Source organism: Clinocottus analis, unplaced genomic scaffold (assembly GCF_023055335.1).
Source record: "Clinocottus analis isolate CAN_PGR_092001 unplaced genomic scaffold, fCliAna1.0.p SCAF_14, whole genome shotgun sequence".
Classification (NCBI taxonomy): Eukaryota; Metazoa; Chordata; class Actinopteri; order Perciformes; family Cottidae; genus Clinocottus; species Clinocottus analis.
The window spans coordinates 113,388-135,514 of NW_027175865.1; the positions used below are offsets into that span (position 1 = coordinate 113,388).

Genomic DNA, 22,127 nt, shown 5'->3' on the forward strand with positions numbered 1-22,127 from the left:
GCATGCATATGTATGTATGTATGTGTATGTATGTATATGTGTATGCGTGTGTATGTATATATATAGATATGTATATGTGTGTGTGTACATATGTGTACATGTATGTGCGTGGGCCACGGGTGGTGTGTATGTGTAGGTATGTGTATGTGTATGTATGTATATAGGTATATGTGTATATGTATATGTTTGTATATATGTATGTGTATATGTATGTATGTGTGTATATACGCATATGTAGATATGTATGTATGTGTGTATGTATATGTGTGCGGATGTGTGTATATATATATATATATGTATGTATCCATTCCGCTTGCTTGCATGTATGTGTATATATATGTTTATACTTATTTCTTACTTATGTATACATCTGTTACCCGCTGTTCCTGTTATTATTTATTTTATTTTATCATCTGTGTGTTTAACTTAGTTTATGGCATTGGGATGCTGCTAGTACGACAAAGAATTTCTCCTTGGAGATTAATAAAGTACTTTTCATTTCATTTCATATATATACATATATATCTATCTATCTATCTATCTATCTATCTATCTATCTATCTATCTATCTATATATATATATATATATATATATATATATATATATATATATATATATATATATATATATATATATATATATATATATATATATCGTTTTATCGTTTTACTTGTAGTACACTAACTGGCCGCTGGCGCCACTGGCGCTGTCAAGGGGACGCGTCCCCCGAGCAGCCGGAGGGGGAGGGGCGGGGGGGGGGGCAGGCGCGAGTAGTTCCGGGGAGAAGAAGAAGAAAGATGGCCAAAGCTAACGTCAGCTAGCTTCCGGGCTCTACAAAATGCTGCGCTTGCCTCCATTTCTTTGTCTTCTGTCTCCTCCGAGCGGCACACCCGTCACCGAGGACCGACCCGTCGACGGCGTCAGAGGCCCAGCCGCGCAGCGGGCCGCGCGGGCCGCCTCCTGAGAAGCGTGTGTGAGTGAGTGAGTGAGTGTGTGAGTGTGTGAGTGTGTGTGAGGGGTCTCCTCGGGTCAGCTGGCCGTCAGGTGAGTGCTGCTCCTCCGCCTCCACCCAGCAGCGGGAACACAGTGGGCTTTATTTCCGGCTCTCACGCGCAACTTTGTGAACTTGCTCCAGAGAAGCGTTTACACTAACGGGAGCGACACACAACATGCACAACATAAACTACACACAGGAGAAGAAGAGATACACAACATAGACTACACACAAGGAGAAATGTGTTTGTCTGTGTTGAGCGGTGTATTTATGTGTTGAGCGGTGTGTGTGTGTGTGTGTGTGTGTCTTTTCTCTCTCGGCCCAGAGAGGATTGTGGGTCGTCATGGCGGCTCCAGTAAACATCCAGACTCCCAGTAAGACTTGGGAGCTGAGTCTGTACGAGCTTCACAGGAGCCCTCAGGTAAGTGTGTGTGTCCTTGTGTGTGTGTCTGCAGGAGGCCATCATGGACAGCACCGAGGTGTCTGTGTCCCCTCGCCCATGTGTGTGTGTGTGTGTCTGCAGGAGGCCATCATGGACAGCACCGAGGTGTCCGTGTCTCCTCGCTCGCTGCACAGTGAGCTCATGTGTCCGATCTGCTTGGACATGCTGAAGAACACCATGACGACCAAAGAGTGTCTGCACCGCTTCTGCTCCGACTGCATCGTCACCGCGCTGCGTTCAGGGTCCGTGCCCCGCCGCGCTGCCTTCAGGCTCCTGCATTGTGTTTAAATGCAGCAAAACACACAACAAACATCCAGGAAACGATAGACATCAGCACAACTCACTGAGCTAGAGGATTATAACACAACTCACTGAGCCAGAGGATTATAACACAACTCAGTATTTAAGATCACAGCAGAAGCTCTGAAGGAGACTTTGTCTTCACCAAATATTTAACACAAACTTTGTCTGCATCGTTGTAACAAAGTGAATCCGGTTCACTGGAAAAATATTTAAAATGTGTTTATTCTATTTGAAAAAACACAAAGTTATTTCATTAAACATCTGTAGGCAGACAAAGACACACGCACAGACAGACACACACATCATTTTGTTACATTGTTGTTCACGCCCCACAACAATGTAACAAAATGCTGAATATGTATCAAACTAACTTCAGACATACATGAAGCAGAGACAATACATGTGTGTGTGTGTCCTCCAGGAACAGAGAGAATAAGTGTGTGTGTGTGTGTGTGTGTGTGTGTGTGTGTGTGTGTGTCTGTCCTCCAGGAACAAAGAGTGTCCGACCTGCAGGAAGAAGCTCGTCTCCCGGCGTTCCCTTCGTCGGGACTCGAACTTCGACGCGCTGATCTCTAAGATCTACCCGAGTCGGGACGAGTACGAGGCGCACCAGCGCCGCGTGCTGGAGCGCCTCAACCGGCTGCACAACCAGGAGGCGCTGAGCTCCAGCATCGAGGAGGGGCTGCGGCAGCAGGCCCGCTACCGGTGTGTGTGCGTGTCTGTGCGTGTCTGTGCGTGTCTGTGCGTGTCTGTGCGTGTCTGTGTGTGTCTGTGTGTGCGTGTGCGCTCTGACCCCTCTGACCTCGTGTCGGCGCTCACAGGAACCACCGGGTGAAGAAGCCGACTCAGGAGAGCGACAACACCACCTTCAGCGGCGGCGAGGACAACGCCGACGCCCGCTCGCACCTGTCCCGTGACTCCGCCCCCGGCCACGCCCCCCCGCCCGCGGGCCAGACCCCCTCGGAGGCCGGGCCGAGCCGCAAGCGGCCGCACGCCTCGGACGACGGCTCGGCCGCCGAGGTGGACAGCGGCAGCCCGACGCCACCGCGGCGCCACAAGGAAGGCCCCGCCTCCGAGATCGAGCTGGTCTTCAGGCCGCACCCCGAGCTCGTCCAGGCCGAGGACTACAGCCAGACCAGGTGAGACCGGGCTCCTCCTCTTTTTAAAGGGCCGGGTCATGTTGCTGCAGGTAACGCCTGAACCACAGAAGTTCCTCTCCACGTTTTAGAGATTTACTTTAGGTTGTGAGAATCTGCTTTTCTTCCCCATGAATGTAAAAGATATTTCTCATATTCATATTATTATTATTATGGTCTGTCTGAGAGCCGTTGATGTCTTCGTGTGGGTCGTCTCTGTGAAGAAGTTTAATCTAAAGCGTCACCAGTGAATGTTCTTTCAGGTTCGTGAAGACGACCGCCAACGCCACCGTGGACCACCTGTCCAAGTACCTGGCGCTGCGCATCGCTCTGGAGGACCGGAGGGCCAACGGAGAGGCCGAGGAGGGGGGAGGAGGAGCTACAGCCGCAGGAGGAGGAGCTACAGCCGCAGGAGGAGGAGCAGCAGCAGCAGGAGGAGGAGCTACAGCAGCAGCAGCAGCAGCAGGAGGAGGAGCTACAGCAGGAGAGGAAGCAGGAGGAAAAGAGGGGCCGACTCTGAGGAACATCAGCGAGAAACAATACACCATCTACATCATGACGAGAGGAGGCCAGTTCTCTGTAAGTGAGATAAATACTTTATTTTTAACTTAATATTCACTTTATATGAAGGGTTATTATTACCTTTTATATTTAACATTATATAAACTTCATATTTAAGCAATAAGGTACGAGAGGCAGTACTGTATCGTCAATAATGTACAGTTCAAGGGTGTCAGCAAACCCTTGAACTGTACATTATTGTTGATAAAGTACTGCCTCTGGTACCTTATTGCTTTTAAAGTACTGCAACATTATAAATAGTAATAGTAGCTAGTAAGCACGAAATAGTTGAAGCCATGAAATGTTGTGTATCGCATTTCAGTAGCCGAGAGAAAATATGGCTCAATATGGCCCCGTCACTGCCAATCAGAATGCTGGATTTCATCCACCTGTATCAAAATTAACTTACTTTTAAGGGTTATATTTAACATTAAATAACTTTATATTAAGGGTTATAATGAAGGAATAAAGCACTCGAGGCAGTACTGTATCGTCAATAATGTACATTCAAGGCAAACCCTTGAACTGTACATTATTAATCATACAGTACTGCCTCGAGTACCTTATTGCTTTTATAGTACGGTTACCAGCGACACTGTGAATAGTAAGCTGATTTTCAGCACTAAACAGTTTCCCCCTCGGCCCCGTAAAGGTTCCCTCTCTTCGGGTTCTCCCTCGGTCCAACAGAACCTTCTCTCCTCTCAGACGCTGAACGGTTCTCTGACGCTGGAGTTGGTGAACGAGAAGTACTGGAAGGTGAGGAAACCTCTGGAGCTGTTCTACGCGCCCACCAAGGACCAGCAGCCGGCTCCGCCCCCAAAGAGCCCCCTCCCACAGAAGGAGGGCTGAGGCCCCGCCCACATGCTGAGTAGGCCCCGCCCACAGACTCGTGCTTAGAAAACACTGTGGCCGATGGACCCGCAGATTTTAAGAAGGCGTTCTCTCGTTTCCGGCCAGTTTTTAAAGTCGTATTATTATTTTTAACGACTGAAAGTATAAAAAGCCCCACAGCTGCATATTCAACATGTTTTTAGTCCCGGTGCTACGACGAGACGTTTCAGCTGTTTGTTTTTATTCTTTTCAAAATAAACATTTCTTAACTTCCTATAACTGATAACAAGTAAATACTAAATGTCTCATGTGTGAAGGTTCAGTTTCAGCCACCAGAAGGGAAAAGTCAAAGTCCTGAGGTTTTAACATTGTTTTTCTGCTAATTCAAAGTTTCCAATAACTCTGGAACGGTTTTCCTTCTCCGGTAGAAACCGGCTCTATAAGTAAACATCCATAAACAAGCTGCTGAAGACGCTTCTCAGTTCAAAATGTTTCTCCAAAGCGTTTAAATCGCTTTGAGACTTGAGAGTTCCTCTTTTTCGCTCCATAAGTTCAGAGAAATGTTATTTCATGAAGTCTTTGCATAATTTATTCCAAGGTGACTGAAGATCTCGGCCGTTTTAACAATACGATCGATTACTTTTAAGGGCTGGAGCCTATCCCAGCATGCACTGGGGTAGGACAATGTGCAGGAGCAATATTTTAGATTCCTAAACGTCCTCAGACGTTCAACCCGTCGGCTCAGTTTCACTACGAAGCCGTTGATTAAACCTGAAGCCATAAAGTCCTTTAGTCCGTCTGTCTGCACTTTAGAACTTCTTCCTGCATTCGTTCCCAGCGTACCTCAGTTTCTACAGATCACTTGTATATTAAGAATGCAATATTTTTCCTTTTCTTCCGTTTGTATAATTAAACACTCGTCATGCAGCAAAATAAAACCATAAAAAGCCATTTGTTGTGAAGTTATTGGTTTTAAATGTGTTAAAAACAACTTGGATTGATTTGGTATTTTACTTGTAGACTTCAAACTTTAAGTCATTTTATTAAAATGAAACTACTTTCCAAACAAGAGACACAGCACATCGTGTTGAACTGAGGCGCTTTATTCAAACAAGTCAAGTTTACTTCTTCTTGGACACGCCGACGGTGCGACCGCGCCGGCCGGTGGTCTTGGTGTGTTGACCGCGCACACGCAGACTGGAGAGAGAGAGAGGAGGTTAGGACAAGGACAGCTTTTCATTTAACACACTGAGACATCGTTCGGGCGCCTCACCCCCAGAAGTGCCGCAGCCCCCGGTGAGCCCGGATCTTCTTCAGCCTCTCCAGGTCTTCTCTCAGCTTGTTGTCCAGACCGTTGGCGAGGACCTGAAACCGCCGACAAGACGCTTTGATTTCCTTTCAGTCCACGAACCGACAGCGTGCAGTGGCAAAAATGCAGCCGAGCCGCATTCATAATCTGGTATTCCTAAATCAACACACCTTTGTGTGTGATATTCAGACACGATTCCTCTGGATCCTCTACATAAACACTGAATCACCTTGAGGGCTTCAACGCTAAACAGACGCTGTCTAACATCTATTGCATTGTTGTTGATTGTGTAATATTGTGCACCTTCAACCAATGAACTGGCTTCTGGTTACAAACGCTCTGCAGGTTTCCCTCACCTGGCTGTATTTGCCGTCCTTGACGTCCTTCTGCCTGTTGAGGAACCAGTCTGGGATTTTGTACTGGCGAGGGTTCTGCATGATGGTCACCACGCGCTCCACCTGACAGGACACAACACACAATCACCATCTGCGAGCGGAGCCGACGTAAGAACGTCCGCGGCGGCTCGCAGAGCGGCGGCTCGCAGAGCGGCGGCTCGCAGAGCGGCGGCTCGCAGAGCGGCGGCTCGCAGAGCGGCGGCTCGCAGAGCGGCGGCTCGCAGAGCGGCGGCTCGCAGAGCGGCGGCTCGCAGAGCGGCGGCTCGCAGAGCGGCGGCTCGCAGAGCGGCGGCTCGCAGAGCGGCGGCTCGCAGAGCGGCGGCTCGCAGAGCGGCGGCTCGCAGAGCGGCGGCTCGCAGAGCGGCGGCAGCTGCTGCTCACCTCATCGTCTGTCAGCTCTCCGGCCCGCTTGCTGAGGTCGATGTCGGCCTTCCTCAAGACGACGTGAGCGTAACGTCTGCCGACACCCTGAAGAGAGATGAGACGTTATGCAGAGACTGAGACGACGGACGCAGAGAACGAAACAACCGCGTTTCAAGACAAGATTCATACACACTGACCAGTGAAGTTCATGACTTTAACTAAATGTCCATGAGCAAACATTGTGTGAAATGTGTGTGTAAACAGTACAAAGTGATAAAATGTAGTATTTAAACTAACAATGAGGATTCAAAGCATACAGTAAACCTTCAATGACTCAAATGAATGAGAGACAATAGTTTGATTAAAAGAATAAACATTTATATAGATGCCTGTATGTATGCTGCTGATATTTTGAGCCTCTTTCTTTTAAAAGCAGATTCATTATTTATAACTCAGCGTGAATGAACACATGAATATAACACATTCACAGGTTCTCCATGAACGTCTGAACGCTGCAGAGGGGAACTCACCTTGATGGCGGTGATGGCGAAGGCGATCTTCCTCCTGCCATCGATGTTCGTGTTGAGAACACGAAGAATGTGCTGGAACTTCTCAGGAATGACCAGAGACTGAGAACAGACAGAACACAGGTATGACACAGAACACAGGTAAGACAGGTACTGCAGCACACGATGCACATCTGGATCTTCCAGGAAACACAAGGTTTAGTTTGTTGTTGTGCATCACAAGCTGCAGAAAACCTCCAGCAGACATAAGAAACTTAATTAAAAAAAACACGAACTTGTTACTATTAATCCTGCTAATGTAGCCTGCAGTGAAGCCAGAGCCATTGCAACAGAACTTGAACTAGCATCTTTGAGGGTTTTGGGGTCTTTGGTGTTTGTTCACAAAGCAACAAACAACTTCACAAACGACTCAGATTATAAAGAAATAAACCCAGAAGTCAGCTTCACTTGATCCGGTTACATTTGAGTTTACACCGGTGTAACGTGGACTTCTGTCTCCCAGCATGAGTGATGCCATTAGTAAGTATGGTGCTAGAAGCTAACAGCTAACCGCTAGAAGCTAACCGCCTTTACAACATGGCCGGTTCTTCAGCTCTATAAACGCCGGCTGCGTGATGCCGCTGCCCGGTCGCAGCTCTGCTTCTTACCGGGAGCTAACGAGACGGTTGTATGGTTGTGAAGCTTCAGCCACAGGCAGAAAACACGCAACCACAGTGCGTCCATACGCCGCGGCGCAGCAGCGACACAGAACTGCGTTAAACGTCGATTTTTAAACTAATATCCGAAGAATTCAACATCCGTCCGCTCGCACAAACTGTGCAGAATTTATTTACGTTAAAAAAGTAATAAACGAGACAGTTCAGAGGGCGATGATTGAAGATTTCAATCCGATGTTGGATTGACAAAAACCTGTACTCACCATCTTGGAAGTAGGTTCCGTGCGAAGAGGAAGCCGAAAGTTTCTCGCGAGAGTTTGAGCGCGTCGGAGGACGGAAGTCAGTGCGTCGTTTTGAATCCATCCGACGAGAAAGTTAACTACCGGTGGAATAAATAATTCACAAATGTATATGAATAGTAACGTTGACGTAGTCTTTGAAAATTAATATTAAAACATAATTTGTATTTGTCTCACCTAATATTTATGGTCGTATGCATAGCTTATTTCTGTTAAAAAAAACTCAAGGAGTCAGCGAGGCGGAACTAACCCTTCGTGTTTTTTTTTTGCTATATGACGTCGGCGAGAATTCGCCGTGATGGCGGACGTAGCTGCTGCAGCCGTTGGAGCTGGGCTCGATGAAAACACAGCTGGGAACCCGACGGAAATGGCCATGGCGTATTTACAAGACGAGGTGACGTCTGAGTACTTATCGCTTCATCTGCAGCGGAACTAAATGAAACATCCGACCGTTTATGCGCTCGTTTTCGCTCCCGCTTCCTGTTCACTGGGATCGATATGAGCTGTGACGTCACGTATGCCTGAGAGCTCCGTGCTGGTCAGACGGAATACAAAGATGTTGTCTTTTCGCTAAAGTTACATGTCTACATACATCTATTCTACATGCATTTATACATGTTTTAATTTATTTTTTGATAGAACATATATTTATATTGTTATACATTAAAAAACAGCGTTTTTTTTTGTTCTCAATGAAACTGCTGCATTCTGGGAAGGTTCACCGTGGGGACTTTAAAGTGGGGAACAAATGTCTCCTCTGCTTGTGTGTGTTGCAGCTCACTCAGTACAGTGTGTTGTGGTTTGTTGTGCAGAGCGCTGAAGCCGAGGCGTCCCCGCTGGGGGAGCTGGACCTCACCACGGACGAGTTCATCCTGGACGAAGTGGACAGTGAGTTTAACTTCCTGAGTTCATCAGAAACATGATCATTCACAGCCACTAAGATATGTTGCTGCAAAACCTTGCAAACAACATCAGGAGGCCGAGGACCCTGATATACAAATACACAAATAATATCATATTATTCTTTTTTCATTATTCTTTTATATAATATATATTATTGTATTTATTTAAATTATATATATATATATATATATATATAAATATTTTTGTATTTAAATTATATATATATATGAATGAAAGCTTTTTTTTCTTTCTGTTTTTATAGAAAATATATTTTGATTTAAATTGTATTTATACTACATTTTCTATTATATAATTATAATATATTTGCTTATTTCAAGGAAATCAATTACTTTGGTTGCTGTCAGTATTATTTCCTGACGCTTGATGTTCTTCTCTTACTGCTTCATATTTATTTAGTTGTAGTTCTCCTTCGGCGTTTGTAGTTCAGCTCATCTGGGGACTCAGGAAGTCGTCTGGTCTTTAAAGTGCAGCTGCATGCGGCTGGAGAAGAGCCAGCGCTTCTGTTCACTGTGTTGTTTCCTCTCCTGCTGCAGTTCACATCCAGGCCAACCTGGAGGACGACCTGGTGAAGGAGGCGCTGAAGACGGTGAGACGCTTCTCTGTGTGACCCGTCATGGCGGCGCAAACCTTCTGCAGCGAGTGTCTGCTGTCGGCCGTGTGTTATTATCGCGTGAGCTAAAACATGATGAATCCAGTGTGTGATGCGGAGACTGAGCGGTGTTCCCTCCTGCCTGTGTTCAGGGCGTGGACCTGCGGCAGTACTCCAAGCAGGTGGAGTCTGAGCTGCAGAGGATCGAACAGGCCTCCATCAAAGACTGTATCCTCACGTGCACCAGCCGGTCCTCTACGTTACTGCAGGAGTGATGGTGTGGAGTCTGTTGTTTCATTCCTCCTGGAGCCTTCACATGCAACACTTGTGATCTGAGGTTGTTCTCTTTGTTTACTTCTGTAGTTTTGATGCAAACATTTAATAAATATTTCAGTTTTATTTCATTTCCCTGACCGTTCACCCGTCAGACATCAAGGAGAGTCAGAACATCGCTCTTCTGCACAACCAAATCACCGCCTGTGACTCCATCCTGGAGGTAAAAGCTCTGTGCTCCATGTGTTAGAGCGTCTCTCTCCTGACCACCAGGGGGCGACTCCTCTGGTTGTATAGAAGTCTATGCTTCATGTGTTAAAGCTGCATTCTCTCTCCTGACCACCAGGGGGCGACTCCTCTGGTTGTATAGAAGTCTATGCTTCATGTGTTAAAGCTGCATTCTCTCCCCTGACCACCAGGGGGCGACTCCTCTGGTTGTATAGAAGTCTATGCTTCATGTGTTAAAGCTGCATTCTCTCTCCTGACCACCAGGGGGCGACTCCTCTGGTTGTATAGAAGTCTATGCTTCATGTGTTAAAGCTGCATTCTCTCTCCTGACCACCAGGGGGCGACTCCTCTGGTTGTATAGAAGTCTATGCTTCATGTGTTAAAGCTGCATTCTCTCTCCTGACCACCAGGGGGCGACTCCTCTGGTTGTATTGAAGTCTATGCTTCATGTGTTGAAGCTGCATTCTCTCTCCTGACCACCAGGGGGCGACTCCTCTGGTTGTATAGAAGTCTATGCTTCATGCGTTACAGCTGCATTCTCTCTCCTGACCACCAGGGGGCGACTCCTCTGGTTGTATAGAAGTCTATGCTTCATGTGTTAAAGCTGCATTCTCTCTCCTGACCACCAGGGGGCGACTCCTCTGGTTGTATAGAAGTCTATGCTTCATGTGTTAAAGCTGCATTCTCTCCCCTGACCACCAGGGGGCGACTCCTCTGGTTGTATAGAAGTCTATGCTTCATGTGTTAAAGCTGCATTCTCTCTCCTGACCACCAGGGGGCGACTCCTCTGGTTGTATAGAAGTCTATGCTTCATGTGTTGAAGCTGCATTCTCTCTCCTGACCACCAGGGGGCGACTCCTCTGGTTGTATAGAAGTCTATGCTTCATGCGTTAAAGCTGCATTCTCTCTCCTGACCACCAGGGGGCGACTCCTCTGGTTGTATAGAAGTCTATGCTTCATGCGTTAAAGCTGCATTCTCTCTCCTGACCACCAGGGGGCGACTCCTCTGGTTGTATAGAAGTCTAATGTCTGTCCTCCCCCCTGCCTCAGCGCATGGAGGGCATGCTGAGCGGCTTCCAGAGCGACCTCTCCTCCATCAGCAGTGAGATCCAGACGCTGCAGCTTCAGTCCGTCAGCATGAACGTGCGGCTGAAGAACCGTCAGGCGGTGCGGAGCCACCTGAGCCAGCTGGTGGACGAGCTGGTGGTGCCGGGAGCCATGATCTCGTGAGTAAGGGTGTGTGTGTGTGTGTGTGTGTGTGTGTGTTTGCGTTTCTGCATGTGTGTGTCTCTGACGCTGCGTGTCTCTGTGTGTGTGTGTGTGTGTGTGTGTGTGTGTGTGTGTGTGTGTCTCTGACGCTGCGTGTCTCTGTGTGTGTGTGTGTCCTCAGCTGCATCCTGGACGGCCCCGTGACTGAGCAGGACTTCCTGGAGCAGCTTCATGAGCTCAACAATAAGATCAACTTGGCCAAAGAGCTGAGCTTCAGGGAGACGCTGGCCTGCTGCGACATCCAGGACATCGTGGACCGGCTGAAGCTCAAGGTGAGCAGCGCCGCCGCCTGACCTTTCCTCCTGACCTTTCCTCCTGACCTTTCCTCCTGACCTTTCCTCCTGACCTTTCCTCGCTCTCTTCAGGCCGTGTCAAAGATCCGAGAGTTCATCCTGCAGAAGATCTACTCGTTCAGGAAGCCCATGACCAACTACCAGATCCCCCAAAACACTCTGCTGAAGTACAGGTGAGCTCGCTGGAGCTGCTCACCTGCTCAGGTGCATCTCTTCCACAACGTGTTGACGCGTTACAGTCAAAGAGTTTCTCTTGGTTTCACTTCATGGATGAGAAAATACCATCGAACAGCCATAAAAAATCTATTTTCGCCATGTCTTCATAACTTAAAAGTGTTTAACTGAGGTCATGAATGTGTGAACACTCAGGACGTGTGGAATGAAAGAGTGAAGCTACAGAAGTTACATAAACTACGTGAGCTACGTGAGCTACGTGAGCTACGTGAGCTACGTGAGCTACATGAGCTACGTGAGCTACGTGAGCTATGTGAGCTACGTGAGCTACGTGAGCTACATGAGCTACATGAGCTACGTGAGCTACATGAGCTACGTGAGCTACGTGAGCTACGTGAGCTACGTGAGCTACGTGAGCTACGTGAGCTACGTGAGCTACGTGAGCTATGTGAGCTACGTGAGCTACGTGAGCTACATGAGCTACATGAGCTACATGAGCTACATGAGCTACGTGAGCTACATGAGCTACATGAGCTACATGAGCGTGACTCTTCCTGTGTAGATTCTTCTATCAGTTCCTTTTGGCCAACGAGAGAACGGTTGCCAAGGAGATCCGAGACGAGTACGTGGACACGATGAGTAAAATCTACTTCAGCTACTTCAAGTCGTACAGCGGCCGACTGCTGAAGGTGCAGGTGAGCGCTCAGGAATGACCAGAGACATTTATTTATTTATATATATTTATATCTTTTTTTTTGTGTGTGTGTGTATATATATATATATATATACATATATATATATATATATATATATATATATATATATATATATATATATAGATATATATATATATATGTATATATATATATATATATATACACAAATTTAAAAAAAACATGTATATATAATAATTTTAAAAAATGTATTTCCTTGATATTATAGTACGAGGAAGTTGCAGACAAAGACGACCTGATGGGAGTCGAAGACACGGCCAAGAAAGATATCCTTTAGTGTGTGTGTGTGTGCGTGTGTGTGTGCGTGTGTGTGTGTGTGTGTGTGTGTGTGAGTGAGAGTGAGATGGCACGATTCAATCAGCTTCTGCTCAGTGACCCACATCGAGTGTGGAGGCATTTATGCAAATTCCCGGCGTTGGCAGGTCACAGGACCGGCATCCTGTCAGAACACGATGACATCGTGATCTATTGTTCGATGACATCGCGTCATTTAAATAGAACACGGTGACATTGTGTCCTCGCCAACAACTCTGTAAAAACACGGCCGAGGTCGGCACGTGTGTGTGTGAGTACAGGTCGGCACGTGTGTGTATGCGTGTGTGTAAAAAATGTGTGCAAAATACCTTTAAATGTATTTTGACAGGGTTTGTGTGATCAGAGCGTTCCTTGACTCCGGCATCAGGGTTCTTCTCCAAGCCGTCTCTGAGGAGCAGGAACACCATCTTCACGGTGGGCCAGAGGGGGAGCATCCTGAGCCCTGCTGAGCTGGAGGGGCCCATCCTGGTGCCGCACACGGCCCAGAGGGGCGACAGCAGGGTGAGGGCAGCTCTGGGTCCAGGTCTGGGTCCAGGTCTGGGTCCAGGTCTGGGTCCAGGTCATGGTGTACCGCTGATATTTAATAATTTAATAGCAATAAAATATAATGCTGCACTTTAAATTTGATGTTTTGCCCCACACCGCCCTCTAGTGGCGACTCATAGGAACTACTTTCTGACCCTCTCACGCCTCAGTATCCCTACGAGACTCACAGGAACTACTTTCTGACACTCTCACGCCTCAGTATCCCTACGAGACTCATAGGAACTACTTTCTGACCCTCTCACGCCTCAGTATCCCCACGAGACTCATAGGAACTACTTTCTGACCCTCTCACGCCTCAGTATCCCTACGAGACTCACAGGAACTACTTTCTGACACTCTCACGCCTCAGTATCCCTACGAGACTCATAGGAACTACTTTCTGACCCTCTCACGCCTCAGTATCCCCACGAGACTCATAGGAACTACTTTCTGACCCTCTCACGCCTCAGTATCCCTACGAGACGCTGTTCCGCAGCCAACACTACGCGCTGCTGGATAATGGCTGCCGGGAGTTCCTGTTCCTGTCCGACTTCTTCATGGTGGCAGGAAACTCCGCCCTCGACCTCTTCAACAGCATCATGGGCAAGACGCTGAGCATGTTCCTGGTGCGCACCTCTTCTTCTTCCTCCTGCTGCTCTTCTTCTTTTTCTTGTTCTTCCTGCTGCTCCTCTTCTTCCTCTTGTTCTTCATCTTTTTCTTCCTCCTGCTGCTCCTCCTCTTCCTCCTCTTCCTCCTCACTCTGTGTTTTCTTCTCCTCCTCCAGAAGAGTTTGTCCTCCTACGTGTCTGACTGCTTCGACAGCATCGCCGTGTTTCTCTGCATTCACATCGTCCTTCGCTTCAGAGCCATCAGCCTGAAGAGGACGATCCCGGCTCTGGACAAGTCAGTGGGCTCAGAAATATTCCAAATATCATTTTTTTTAAATCTTATTTTAATTGCATTATTTATTTTATTATTAATAAAATAATAATAATTATTCATTATTTTATTATATATATATATATATTTAAATTTAAGTGTAGTGAAAATTAAATATTTTGTAAATTTATATATTTTTATTTTATATATTATAAAAATAAATATGATATCGATTCATAGATTTTTATTTAATATGATAAAAATAAAATAGCATCTTATTTAATAAATATGACAGAATAAATATAATGTAATTTTGTATATTATGACTTGATATAGTAAAAGTGAAATATAATGTAATTGAATACATCTTGATGTGATATAATTTAATAAGTAAGAACTAGTAAAGAACAGCTGGAGGTTCAACACTCAGCAGGTGAAAGATGTGGGCGTGTCTTCCTTACATGTGGGCGTGTCTTCCTCACCTGCTCAGGTACTGGGAGGCGGTGCTGGAGCTGCTGTGGCCGAGGTTTGAGCTCATCCTGGAGATGAACATCCACAGCATCCGAAACACAGACCCCCAGAGGCTGGGAGTGCTGGACACCAGACCCCACTACGTAGGCCCACACAGACGCACACACACACACACACACACACACACACTCTGCAGCTTCAGTGTGTTATTGTGTATTTGTTTCAGATCACGCGTCGCTACGCTGAGTTCTCGTCGGCCATCGTCAGCATCAACCAGACGTTTCCCAACGAGAGGACCAACGCACTGCTGGGACAGCTGCTGGTACACACACACACACACACACACACACACACACACACACACACATTCTGATTCACTGTTATTATTTATTGATGTATGTTTTTATTTATATGACATTAATTATTAATATGTATTATGTATTTATTATTATTATTCATGTTTCACTATTTATAATTATTACTATTTATTTATTATGTATACATTACTATTTGTATTATTTATGTATTATTATTGTATATTATACATTTATTTATTATTATTATTTATATTTATAATATAATAACGTCGTCCATCACTCCTGCATGATGACGCTAGGCCACGCCCCTTTGCGCCGCAGGTGGAGGTGGAGAACTTCGTGCTCAAGATGGCGGCGGAGTTCCCGTCGCGCAGAGACCAGCTGATCTTCCTCATGAACAACTACGACATGATGCTGAGCGTGCTCATGGTGTGTGCTCACGGTGCGGACGCGGCAGTGACGTCACAGGCCGCGCCCCCTTCCTCCCGCTCTAACGCACCTGTTGTTCCCTGTTTGTCCAGGAGAGGGCGGCGGACGACAGCAAAGAGGTGGAGGGCTTCCAGCAGCTGCTGCTGGCGCGCACGCAGGTAACCCTCACAGGTGCATTGTGGGAAATCTGAAGCCCCGGTGGGCTTTCTTTGTCTCCGAGCTTTTATTTTGAAACTCCTGCCGCCAAATTTAAAAGCTGTTAGAGTTCGTTTAGAAACAGATTTCTGCTGCTCTGCATCATGGGAGCTAGAAGTGAGGTTTAAACTGATTTGAATATCAAAAGAAATGTAAGACATTTTAATACTTTTTAAACAAAGTATTCATCCCCATTAATAAATATAATACTATAATATAAAAATAATAATATAAAAATAATTATTCCTCCTCCTCTTCCTCATCCTCCTGCAGGAGTTCATAGAGGAGATTCTCTCTCCTCCGTTTGGAGGGATGATTTCCTTCGTGAAGGAGGCCGAGGCGTTGATGGAGAAAGGTCAGCTGGACCGCCTGAAGAACGACGAAGGTGAGAGGACTCACGGCACTTCCTGTTTCACACACACGCCACTTCCTGTTTGACAAACGAGACTTCCTGGATTCTCTCAGTTTTGTTTTACACGCTAACAAATGTTTTTTCTTCGGTTTTGTTTCTCGAAAGCTTTCACTTCCTGTTTGTGACGCTGTGTGTGTGTGTGTGTGTGTGTGTGTGTGTGTGTGTGTGTGTGTGTGTGTGTGTGTGTGCGTGCAGCTCGCATCACTCAGCTGGTTCGGGGCTTCTCCAGCTCATGGAAGCAGTCGGTGGAGGCGATGAGTCAGGACGTCATGAGGTCGTTCACCAACTTCAAGAACGGAACCAGCATCATCCAGGTGAGCCACAACAACAACAACAACAACAACAACAACAACAACAACAACAGCAGCAGCAGCTGTTCCGCTCTCCAGGGCGTGTACATCAGCATATTTTCAGACTTTAGTGAAATGTCTCTTAGTTGAGTTTGTATTATTTGGTATTTTCATATTCATGAGTGCAGTCGTCCCTCGTTTACCTCGTTGGATTCGTTCCATAAACAACCCGCGATGGACGAAATCAGCCAAGTAGTCAGCTTTATTTTTTACCATTTATTAAAGATGTTTTAAGGCCGTAAAACCCCTAAACACACACTTTTATACACTTCTCTCAGACATGCATTAACATTTTCTCACATTTTTCTCATTTAAACATCTCAAAGTTCAAACTTTTGCTGAGTTAAAAAATAAGCCCGAACATGTTAAACAAAGTTCATTTTAATGATCAATCTTCGAGGTCCTCCGACCGCCTCTTTGTGCGGGAGCCGCGCCGCCGACTTTTTAACCGGACGTGTTCTGTGCGCGTTCATACTGTAGCTGTAAACAAATAAAAAATATAAATTACCTGCGAGTCCACGGAAGGTGAGCCGCGCTATAGCGCTGTAGCGCTGTAGCGTTGTAGCGCTGTAGCGCTGTAGCGTTATAGCGCTGTAGCGCTGTAGCGTTGTAGCGCTGTAGCGTTGTAGCGCTGTAGCGCTGTAGCGTTATAGCGCTGTAGCGTTGTAGCGCTGTAGCGCTGTAGCGTTGTAGCGCTGTAGCTCACAGCTTTGAGGCGGTTCCATGTTCACAAACAGGAAGTGACTCTACTTCCTGTCGGCGCCGCAGGGCGCCCTGACCCAGCTGATCCAGTACTACCACGGCTTCCACAAGATCCTCAACCAGCCGACGTTCCGCAGTCTGGCCGCTCGCTCCGAGCTCATCAACCTGCACCACCTGATGGTGGAGGTGAAGAAGCACAAGCCCAACTTCTAGTGGCACACCTGGAGGGAGGCACACCTGGAGGGAGGCACACCTGGAGGGAGGCACACCTGGAGGGAGGCACACCTGGAGGGAGGCACACCTGGAGGGGACACACCTGGAGGGGACACACCTGGAGGGAGGCACACCTGGAGGGAGGCACACCTGGAGGGGACACACCTGGAGGGAGACACACCTGGAGGGGACACACCTGGAGGGGACACACCTGGAGGGGACAGTTTGTGCATCTGTACGCTGACGTCGTGTCGTGAGCGTCTGCATGAAGTCACTGAATGTTTGTTCTTTATTTCTCTTCTTTCATTCTGAAGTTTGTATTTAATATTAACTTTTACAGCTGAGTTATTATTGAACTCTCAAACATTTTGCTTCACGTTACAGGACGAAGCTGCTGACGGTTTCCTGTCTGAAAAGTAAACAAAATATATAAAAAGACCAACGTTAAGTTGGTCTGACTTCCTGTCCGTCTCTCTATACGGTCTGACTTCCTGTCCGTCTCTCTATACGGTCTGACTTCCTGTCCGTCTCTCTATACGGTCTGACTTCCTGTCCGTCTCTCTATACGGTCTGACTTCCTGTCCGTCTCTCTATACGGTCTGACTTCCTGTCCGTCTCTCCGCTCTACTGGACGTACATATATATAGTTTCATGTTTACTGTAATTTATATTTATTATGATTTTCTTTTGACCAAACAAACAGGATGATATTCTTTGTTTGTTTGTTTGTTTGTATTTTCCTCGTCTTTGGGGAGTGATTTGACCGTGACGCGTCACTTTGTTGTTGTGCCTTCGCTTCATGTGATCAACATGTTTATGAATGAATAAAGAAACCATGACGTCTAATTGTTTATTTTATTAGATTGTAGTTCTACTCGACTCAGAAACATCTGATGTTACATTTTACCTCATACCAATATATATATTTATTATTATTATTATTATTATACTACATCATCATATTGCATCAATGTTATATTTTATTTCACACCTGAAGGAGGAAAAAACCACAAAACTTATTTTACAAAATGTTTCAACAAAATCAATTAAATTGTGTTGAAATGAAAGAAGACAAGAAATGTGTGTAGTTGGATAAAATATGATAAAATACTCTGATAGTGTAAATACACACACACTGTGTGTGTACAAGTGTGTGTGTGTGTGTGTGTGTGTATTTGTATATTGTACTTATATATATACATATGCACTCACACACACACACACAAGTACACACACACAGTATTTCCCAGCATGCCGTGCATGAACACGTTCACATTTTTAACTTTGTGTTCTTGTTAATGAGCTGAAACATTCTTGAACGTTAGCTTGTTGTTAGCAGAGCAGGCTAGCAGTTTCCCTCCGCTTCCAGTGTTTGTGCTAAGCTAATGCTAGCGGCTCCGCCTTCATATCCACCAGGACGCGTGTGTGAGCGACGCCTCATCCTCACTGATAAATGTACACTTATTCCTTTAAATCGTATTTAGTTTAGAATCTGTTCATTTTCACTTTATAGACGTCTGAATATCACAACAACAACAACAACAACAACAACAACAACAACAACAACAGCAGCAGCTCCTCTTCACACAACTCAGTCAGATCCGTCACGCTGGACTTAAGTTACACTCAACTTGCTGGAAACTCCATGAAAAGACTTTTTATGTACTAGTATAGCGTATGGTTGTCAAATATATATATATATATATATATATATATATATATATATATATATATATATATCTATATATATCTATATATATATATAGATATCTATATATCTATCTATATATCTATATATCTATATATATAGATATCTATATATATATATGAATTCAGCAGATGTTCACCAGACCAGAGTGGTTTGTAAACTCGTGGCGAGCAGAGCGAAGACGAGGAGCGGCGAGCAGCTGCTTGTGGCGCCGTCGCCTGGGAGACAGGAGAAGACAGAAGGTCATTCAAGGTCACGGTTTTATTATTATTTATTATTAATGTGTTTATAAATATATGTCAAACGTGTCGTTTCTCCGTCTCACCGGCCGGCGCTCGTTCCTCCAGAAGCTGCTGCGCTCTGAGAGCGGTGGAGCTTCCTGCCAAACAGGAAACGGTTTCATGACGATGACGAACACAAAACTGATGAACTTCAACCGAGAGGAACAGGAACGCGCTCAGAGGACTCAGTCATGTTCCTCTGGCCTCGATGGAGAATTCACTTTGATTATTCATTATTCATTATTGATCGTTGCTCACTCGGAGCCCCGCCCTCACCTTCCACGGACAGCTGCACGGTGCTGACGGCGAGGCCGTGCTCGTCCAGGACTTTGTACGTTCCCTCGTCGGCGCTCGACAGCTTCTTCATCGTCAGTCGCTCGTCCAGCGGATGCTTCACCAGCCGCTCGCTGTCCCCGTCCTCCCTCGCCCAGAGCTCCGCCCACCGCGAGCTGTTCCTGCGAGCGCACAGCGGCCGGAACGGTAAAGAAAAGGTCCGAGCTTCATAGAGGACTCGTAAGGTCGTCCTTGTGACTCGTGAGCTCGTCGTGACTCGTGAGGTCATCGTGACTCGTGAGGTCGTGAGGTCGTGAGGTCGTCGTTGACTCACCTGTCCTGGAAGACGAGTCTCTCAGAGTGGCGGGTGTAGAGCTCCAGCTCCAAGTCCTCTCCTGCACCTCGAGCCTGGAGCGACTTGTGGTCTGAAAGCAGGAAGAGAGAGATGAGAGAACCCGACAGGACGATCTGAATAGAATGAAGGACAATAGAATGAAGGACAATAGAATGAAGGACAATAGAATGAAGGACAATAGAATGAAGAACAATAGAATGAAGGACAATAGAATGAAGGACAATAGCATGAAGGACAACAGCATGAAGGACAATAGCATGAAGGACAACAGCATGAAGGACAATAGCATGAAGGACAATAGCATGAAGGACAACAGCATGAAGGACAATAGAATGAAGGACAATAGCATGAAGGACAACAGCATGAAGGACAATAGCATGAAGGACAATAGCATGAAGGACAATAGCATGAAGGACAATAGCATGAAGGACAACAGCAGGACTGACCGAGCACCGACAGCCGGACTCTCTGCAGGAAGAGGCGGGTCTTGGCCCCGCGGCCGTCCAGCAGCATGAAGCCGAGGTAGCGGCCGCTGTCTCCGATCTGGGCGTCGCTGATGACCAGCGAGCAGTCTCCGCCCCCCAGCTCGGCCCGCGGGACGTCGGCTCGGCCTCGCAGGCTCTCGGCCGTCCAGCGCCGCTCGCCGCGCAGCTCGAACACCGGGTCGTCGGGCGTGGCCCACTGGACGTGGCGGGCCGCCGCCTCCTCGCCGGGCCGCCGCTTCCAGCTGCAGGGAAGCACGGCCCGACCGCCCACCTGGCAGGTGACGGACAGGTAGCGGGGGGGCGGGGACGAGGACTCTGCAGGGGGGGGCCAACAACCTTTCAAAATAAAGTTCTGTCTTCGCGGGAAAACTTCACAAGATTGTGGTTACGTTAAGTAAGTTTAGTAAGTTTATAGTAAGTTTAGTAAGTTTATAATTAGGTAGGTAAGTTTATAGATAGTTTAGTAAGTTCAGTAAGTTCATAGTTAGTTCAGTAAGTTAAGTAACTTCAGTAAGTCTGTTAACTACGTCGGTGTAACGTTGGTTAACTGGGCGGAGTTGAAACGAGGAAACAATGTCAGATTTTTCAAAATAAACTTGTGTTTTCACAGGAAACAAAGTGTCATCAGGTCTTAAGGGCAGAAGAGCTTTAAGGGGTTTCATCTTCAGTCCTTAAGTTGACTCACCAGCTGACGCCAGCAGGCCGAGCAGAACCCTGAAACACAAGCAAGAAGTAAAGAAGATTTTCCTTCATCACAAAGTGAAATATGAATCAGATTCACAACTATTAAACTGTTTGAACCTGATGAGTTCACAGAAATGAAACAGCTGATGCTCCTTCTGCAGATATAGATTTAATATATTTATGTATTGATGTGTAATTAGACAATGAGGACTGAGAAGTCCTTATTGATTTATTAATATTAATTAATTTAATATATGGTTATATAGTTAAACTAAAGAAACTGTTCAGTTTATGTCATTGTTATTATGCATTATTATTATTATTATTTATTATTGTATTATTTTAATGCATATTAATGTTGTTGAACTACAGAAACTATTATTATTATTATTATTATTATTATGTAAAACGTCTCCTCAGAGTTTCTCTTCGCACTAAGTTTCGTTTCCTTACAAACGAAACGCGCAGCGCGCTCACGCGCCTGCCACGCGCGCTCCCGCGCCTTTGCAACCCGCGCTGCTGTGTTCACCGTGCACGTGTTAAATCATCTCGTTCACGTCTTTCTGCAGAAACTTCACGAGCAAACACAGAAACACGAAGAAAGTTCTGAGGAGCTGCACAGGAAGCGCTGACATTTCAAAATAAAGGTTGAGAGTTCCTCACCAGATAAGCTCGCTGACGGTGTCCATGACGTCACGGGTCTGCAGCTCCTCTCCCTCCTGAAGAAACTGTTGCTGTGAGCTCTCGCGCAGCGGGAGAGTCCTTTTATCAAGAGCGTCACTTCCGGTCTGAGACAATAAAAGCACCAGAAACTTAAACCTGGAGGCTTTCGTTGTCTTCAGTCATGTGACTCTGAACATGCAGCTTCCTGTTCTGTGCTTTTACTTTTTGGTTTTTAATAGTTTTCTGGAAACTTTTTATTGTAAAGTACAAAACAACATTAATAATAATAAGCCTTAAAAATACAAATGAAAGAGCTTTTACTATGAAAGGGTGCTCATCAGGTAACAGGATAATTATTTTCACTGTTTTTTATGTTGTGTCATTTGTTTATTTGTGTCTGTTGTTTTACATCATAATCTAAATATTATAATTATTTCCTTCTCAAACATCAGACTCATGAATCCATTTGAAGAAAAGTTTTTATTCTTTAATGTTCATTCTGTGTTTGAAGACACTTCAACATAAAAACAGTGACGTCAAGGAGTCTCTGCAGAAACGAAACTTAAAAC

At 46.0% G+C, this 22,127-nt stretch overlaps 4 protein-coding genes across 15 annotated transcripts; 2 read left to right on the top strand and 2 right to left on the bottom strand.

The window, feature by feature from the left end:
- The first annotated feature begins 780 nt into the window (after nucleotides 1-780).
- LOC137785167 (E3 ubiquitin-protein ligase RING2-A-like) lies at nucleotides 781-5,219 on the top strand. Of its 5 annotated transcripts, none has more exons than XM_068576253.1 (7): nucleotides 781-1,045; nucleotides 1,321-1,416; nucleotides 1,451-1,679; nucleotides 2,230-2,451; nucleotides 2,562-2,879; nucleotides 3,125-3,455; nucleotides 4,143-5,219. In XM_068576253.1, exons 3-7 carry the CDS (start codon nucleotides 1,495-1,497, stop codon nucleotides 4,284-4,286), a joined length of 1,200 nt encoding a protein of 399 aa, XP_068432354.1. In that variant the 5' UTR covers nucleotides 781-1,045; nucleotides 1,321-1,416; nucleotides 1,451-1,494; the 3' UTR covers nucleotides 4,287-5,219. The 5 variants fall into 5 exon arrangements, with proteins under 5 accessions (XP_068432354.1, XP_068432350.1, XP_068432352.1 ...); XM_068576249.1 differs by having other exon boundaries at nucleotides 1,519-1,679; XM_068576251.1 differs by having other exon boundaries at nucleotides 1,519-1,679; nucleotides 3,140-3,455.
- Nucleotides 5,220-5,350: 131 nt separating this feature from the next.
- Nucleotides 5,351-7,894, bottom strand: rps18 (ribosomal protein S18). The gene is made up of 6 exons (XM_068575635.1): nucleotides 7,782-7,894; nucleotides 6,866-6,964; nucleotides 6,354-6,440; nucleotides 5,934-6,035; nucleotides 5,542-5,633; nucleotides 5,351-5,465 (listed from the first exon to the last, which is right to left on the bottom strand). Exons 1-6 carry the CDS (start codon nucleotides 7,782-7,784, stop codon nucleotides 5,390-5,392), a joined length of 459 nt encoding a protein of 152 aa, XP_068431736.1. The 5' UTR covers nucleotides 7,785-7,894; the 3' UTR covers nucleotides 5,351-5,389.
- A 212-nt stretch (nucleotides 7,895-8,106) lies between these two features.
- vps52 (VPS52 subunit of GARP complex) lies at nucleotides 8,107-17,955 on the top strand. 8 transcript variants are annotated; one of them, XM_068575711.1, is made up of 22 exons: nucleotides 8,107-8,211; nucleotides 8,630-8,705; nucleotides 9,275-9,327; nucleotides 9,483-9,558; nucleotides 9,759-9,826; nucleotides 10,882-11,057; nucleotides 11,222-11,372; nucleotides 11,466-11,566; nucleotides 12,130-12,262; nucleotides 12,510-12,565; nucleotides 12,982-13,117; nucleotides 13,612-13,767; nucleotides 13,926-14,044; nucleotides 14,511-14,634; nucleotides 14,718-14,813; nucleotides 15,130-15,237; nucleotides 15,330-15,395; nucleotides 15,706-15,817; nucleotides 16,040-16,158; nucleotides 16,932-17,212; nucleotides 17,244-17,259; nucleotides 17,321-17,955. In XM_068575711.1, the coding sequence occupies exons 1-22, from the start codon at nucleotides 8,116-8,118 to the stop codon at nucleotides 17,351-17,353; spliced, it is 2,352 nt and encodes a 783-aa protein (XP_068431812.1). In that variant the 5' UTR covers nucleotides 8,107-8,115; the 3' UTR covers nucleotides 17,354-17,955. The 8 variants fall into 8 exon arrangements, with proteins under 8 accessions (XP_068431812.1, XP_068431809.1, XP_068431810.1 ...); XM_068575708.1 differs by having other exon boundaries at nucleotides 16,932-17,259; XM_068575709.1 differs by having other exon boundaries at nucleotides 16,932-17,117; nucleotides 17,150-17,955.
- Nucleotides 17,956-18,948: 993 nt separating this feature from the next.
- igldcp (Ig-like domain-containing protein) lies at nucleotides 18,949-21,618 on the bottom strand. The gene is made up of 7 exons (XM_068575715.1): nucleotides 21,559-21,618; nucleotides 20,897-20,925; nucleotides 20,173-20,526; nucleotides 19,706-19,796; nucleotides 19,375-19,553; nucleotides 19,143-19,196; nucleotides 18,949-19,035 (listed from the first exon to the last, which is right to left on the bottom strand). Exons 1-7 carry the CDS (start codon nucleotides 21,582-21,584, stop codon nucleotides 18,953-18,955), a joined length of 816 nt encoding a protein of 271 aa, XP_068431816.1. The 5' UTR covers nucleotides 21,585-21,618; the 3' UTR covers nucleotides 18,949-18,952.
- Between the last annotated feature and the right edge of the window lie 509 nt (nucleotides 21,619-22,127).

Excerpts from the sequence above, each read along its gene's own strand:
- rps18 (XM_068575635.1), bottom strand. Across the intron at positions 5,634-5,933 it reads AGGACGGCAAATACAGCCAG|GTCCTCGCCAACGGTCTGGA; the intron begins GTGAGGGAAACC and ends CGGCGGTTTCAG. Across the intron at positions 5,466-5,541 it reads GGGCTGCGGCACTTCTGGGG|TCTGCGTGTGCGCGGTCAAC; the intron begins GTGAGGCGCCCG and ends CTCTCTCTCCAG.
- igldcp (XM_068575715.1), bottom strand. The coding sequence starts at position 21,584 with ATGGACACCGTCAGCGAGCTTATCTG. Across the intron at positions 19,797-20,172 it reads AGTCCGGCTGTCGGTGCTCG|ACCACAAGTCGCTCCAGGCT; the intron begins GTCAGTCCTGCT and ends TCCTGCTTTCAG. Across the intron at positions 19,036-19,142 it reads GGAGGAACGAGCGCCGGCCG|GCGACGGCGCCACAAGCAGC; the intron begins GTGAGACGGAGA and ends CCTGTCTCCCAG.
- LOC137785167 (XM_068576249.1), top strand. The coding sequence starts at position 1,339 with ATGGCGGCTCCAGTAAACATCCAGACTCCCAGTAAGACTTGGGAGCTG. Across the intron at positions 1,417-1,518 it reads AGCTTCACAGGAGCCCTCAG|GAGGCCATCATGGACAGCAC; the intron begins GTAAGTGTGTGT and ends GTGTGTCTGCAG. Across the intron at positions 1,680-2,229 it reads GTCACCGCGCTGCGTTCAGG|GAACAAAGAGTGTCCGACCT; the intron begins GTCCGTGCCCCG and ends TCTGTCCTCCAG.
- vps52 (XM_068575707.1), top strand. The coding sequence starts at position 8,116 with ATGGCGGACGTAGCTGCTGCAGCCGTTGGAGCTGGGCTCGATGAAAAC. Across the intron at positions 13,768-13,925 it reads AGACGCTGAGCATGTTCCTG|AAGAGTTTGTCCTCCTACGT; the intron begins GTGCGCACCTCT and ends CTCCTCCTCCAG. Across the intron at positions 14,635-14,717 it reads TGGACACCAGACCCCACTAC|ATCACGCGTCGCTACGCTGA; the intron begins GTAGGCCCACAC and ends TATTTGTTTCAG.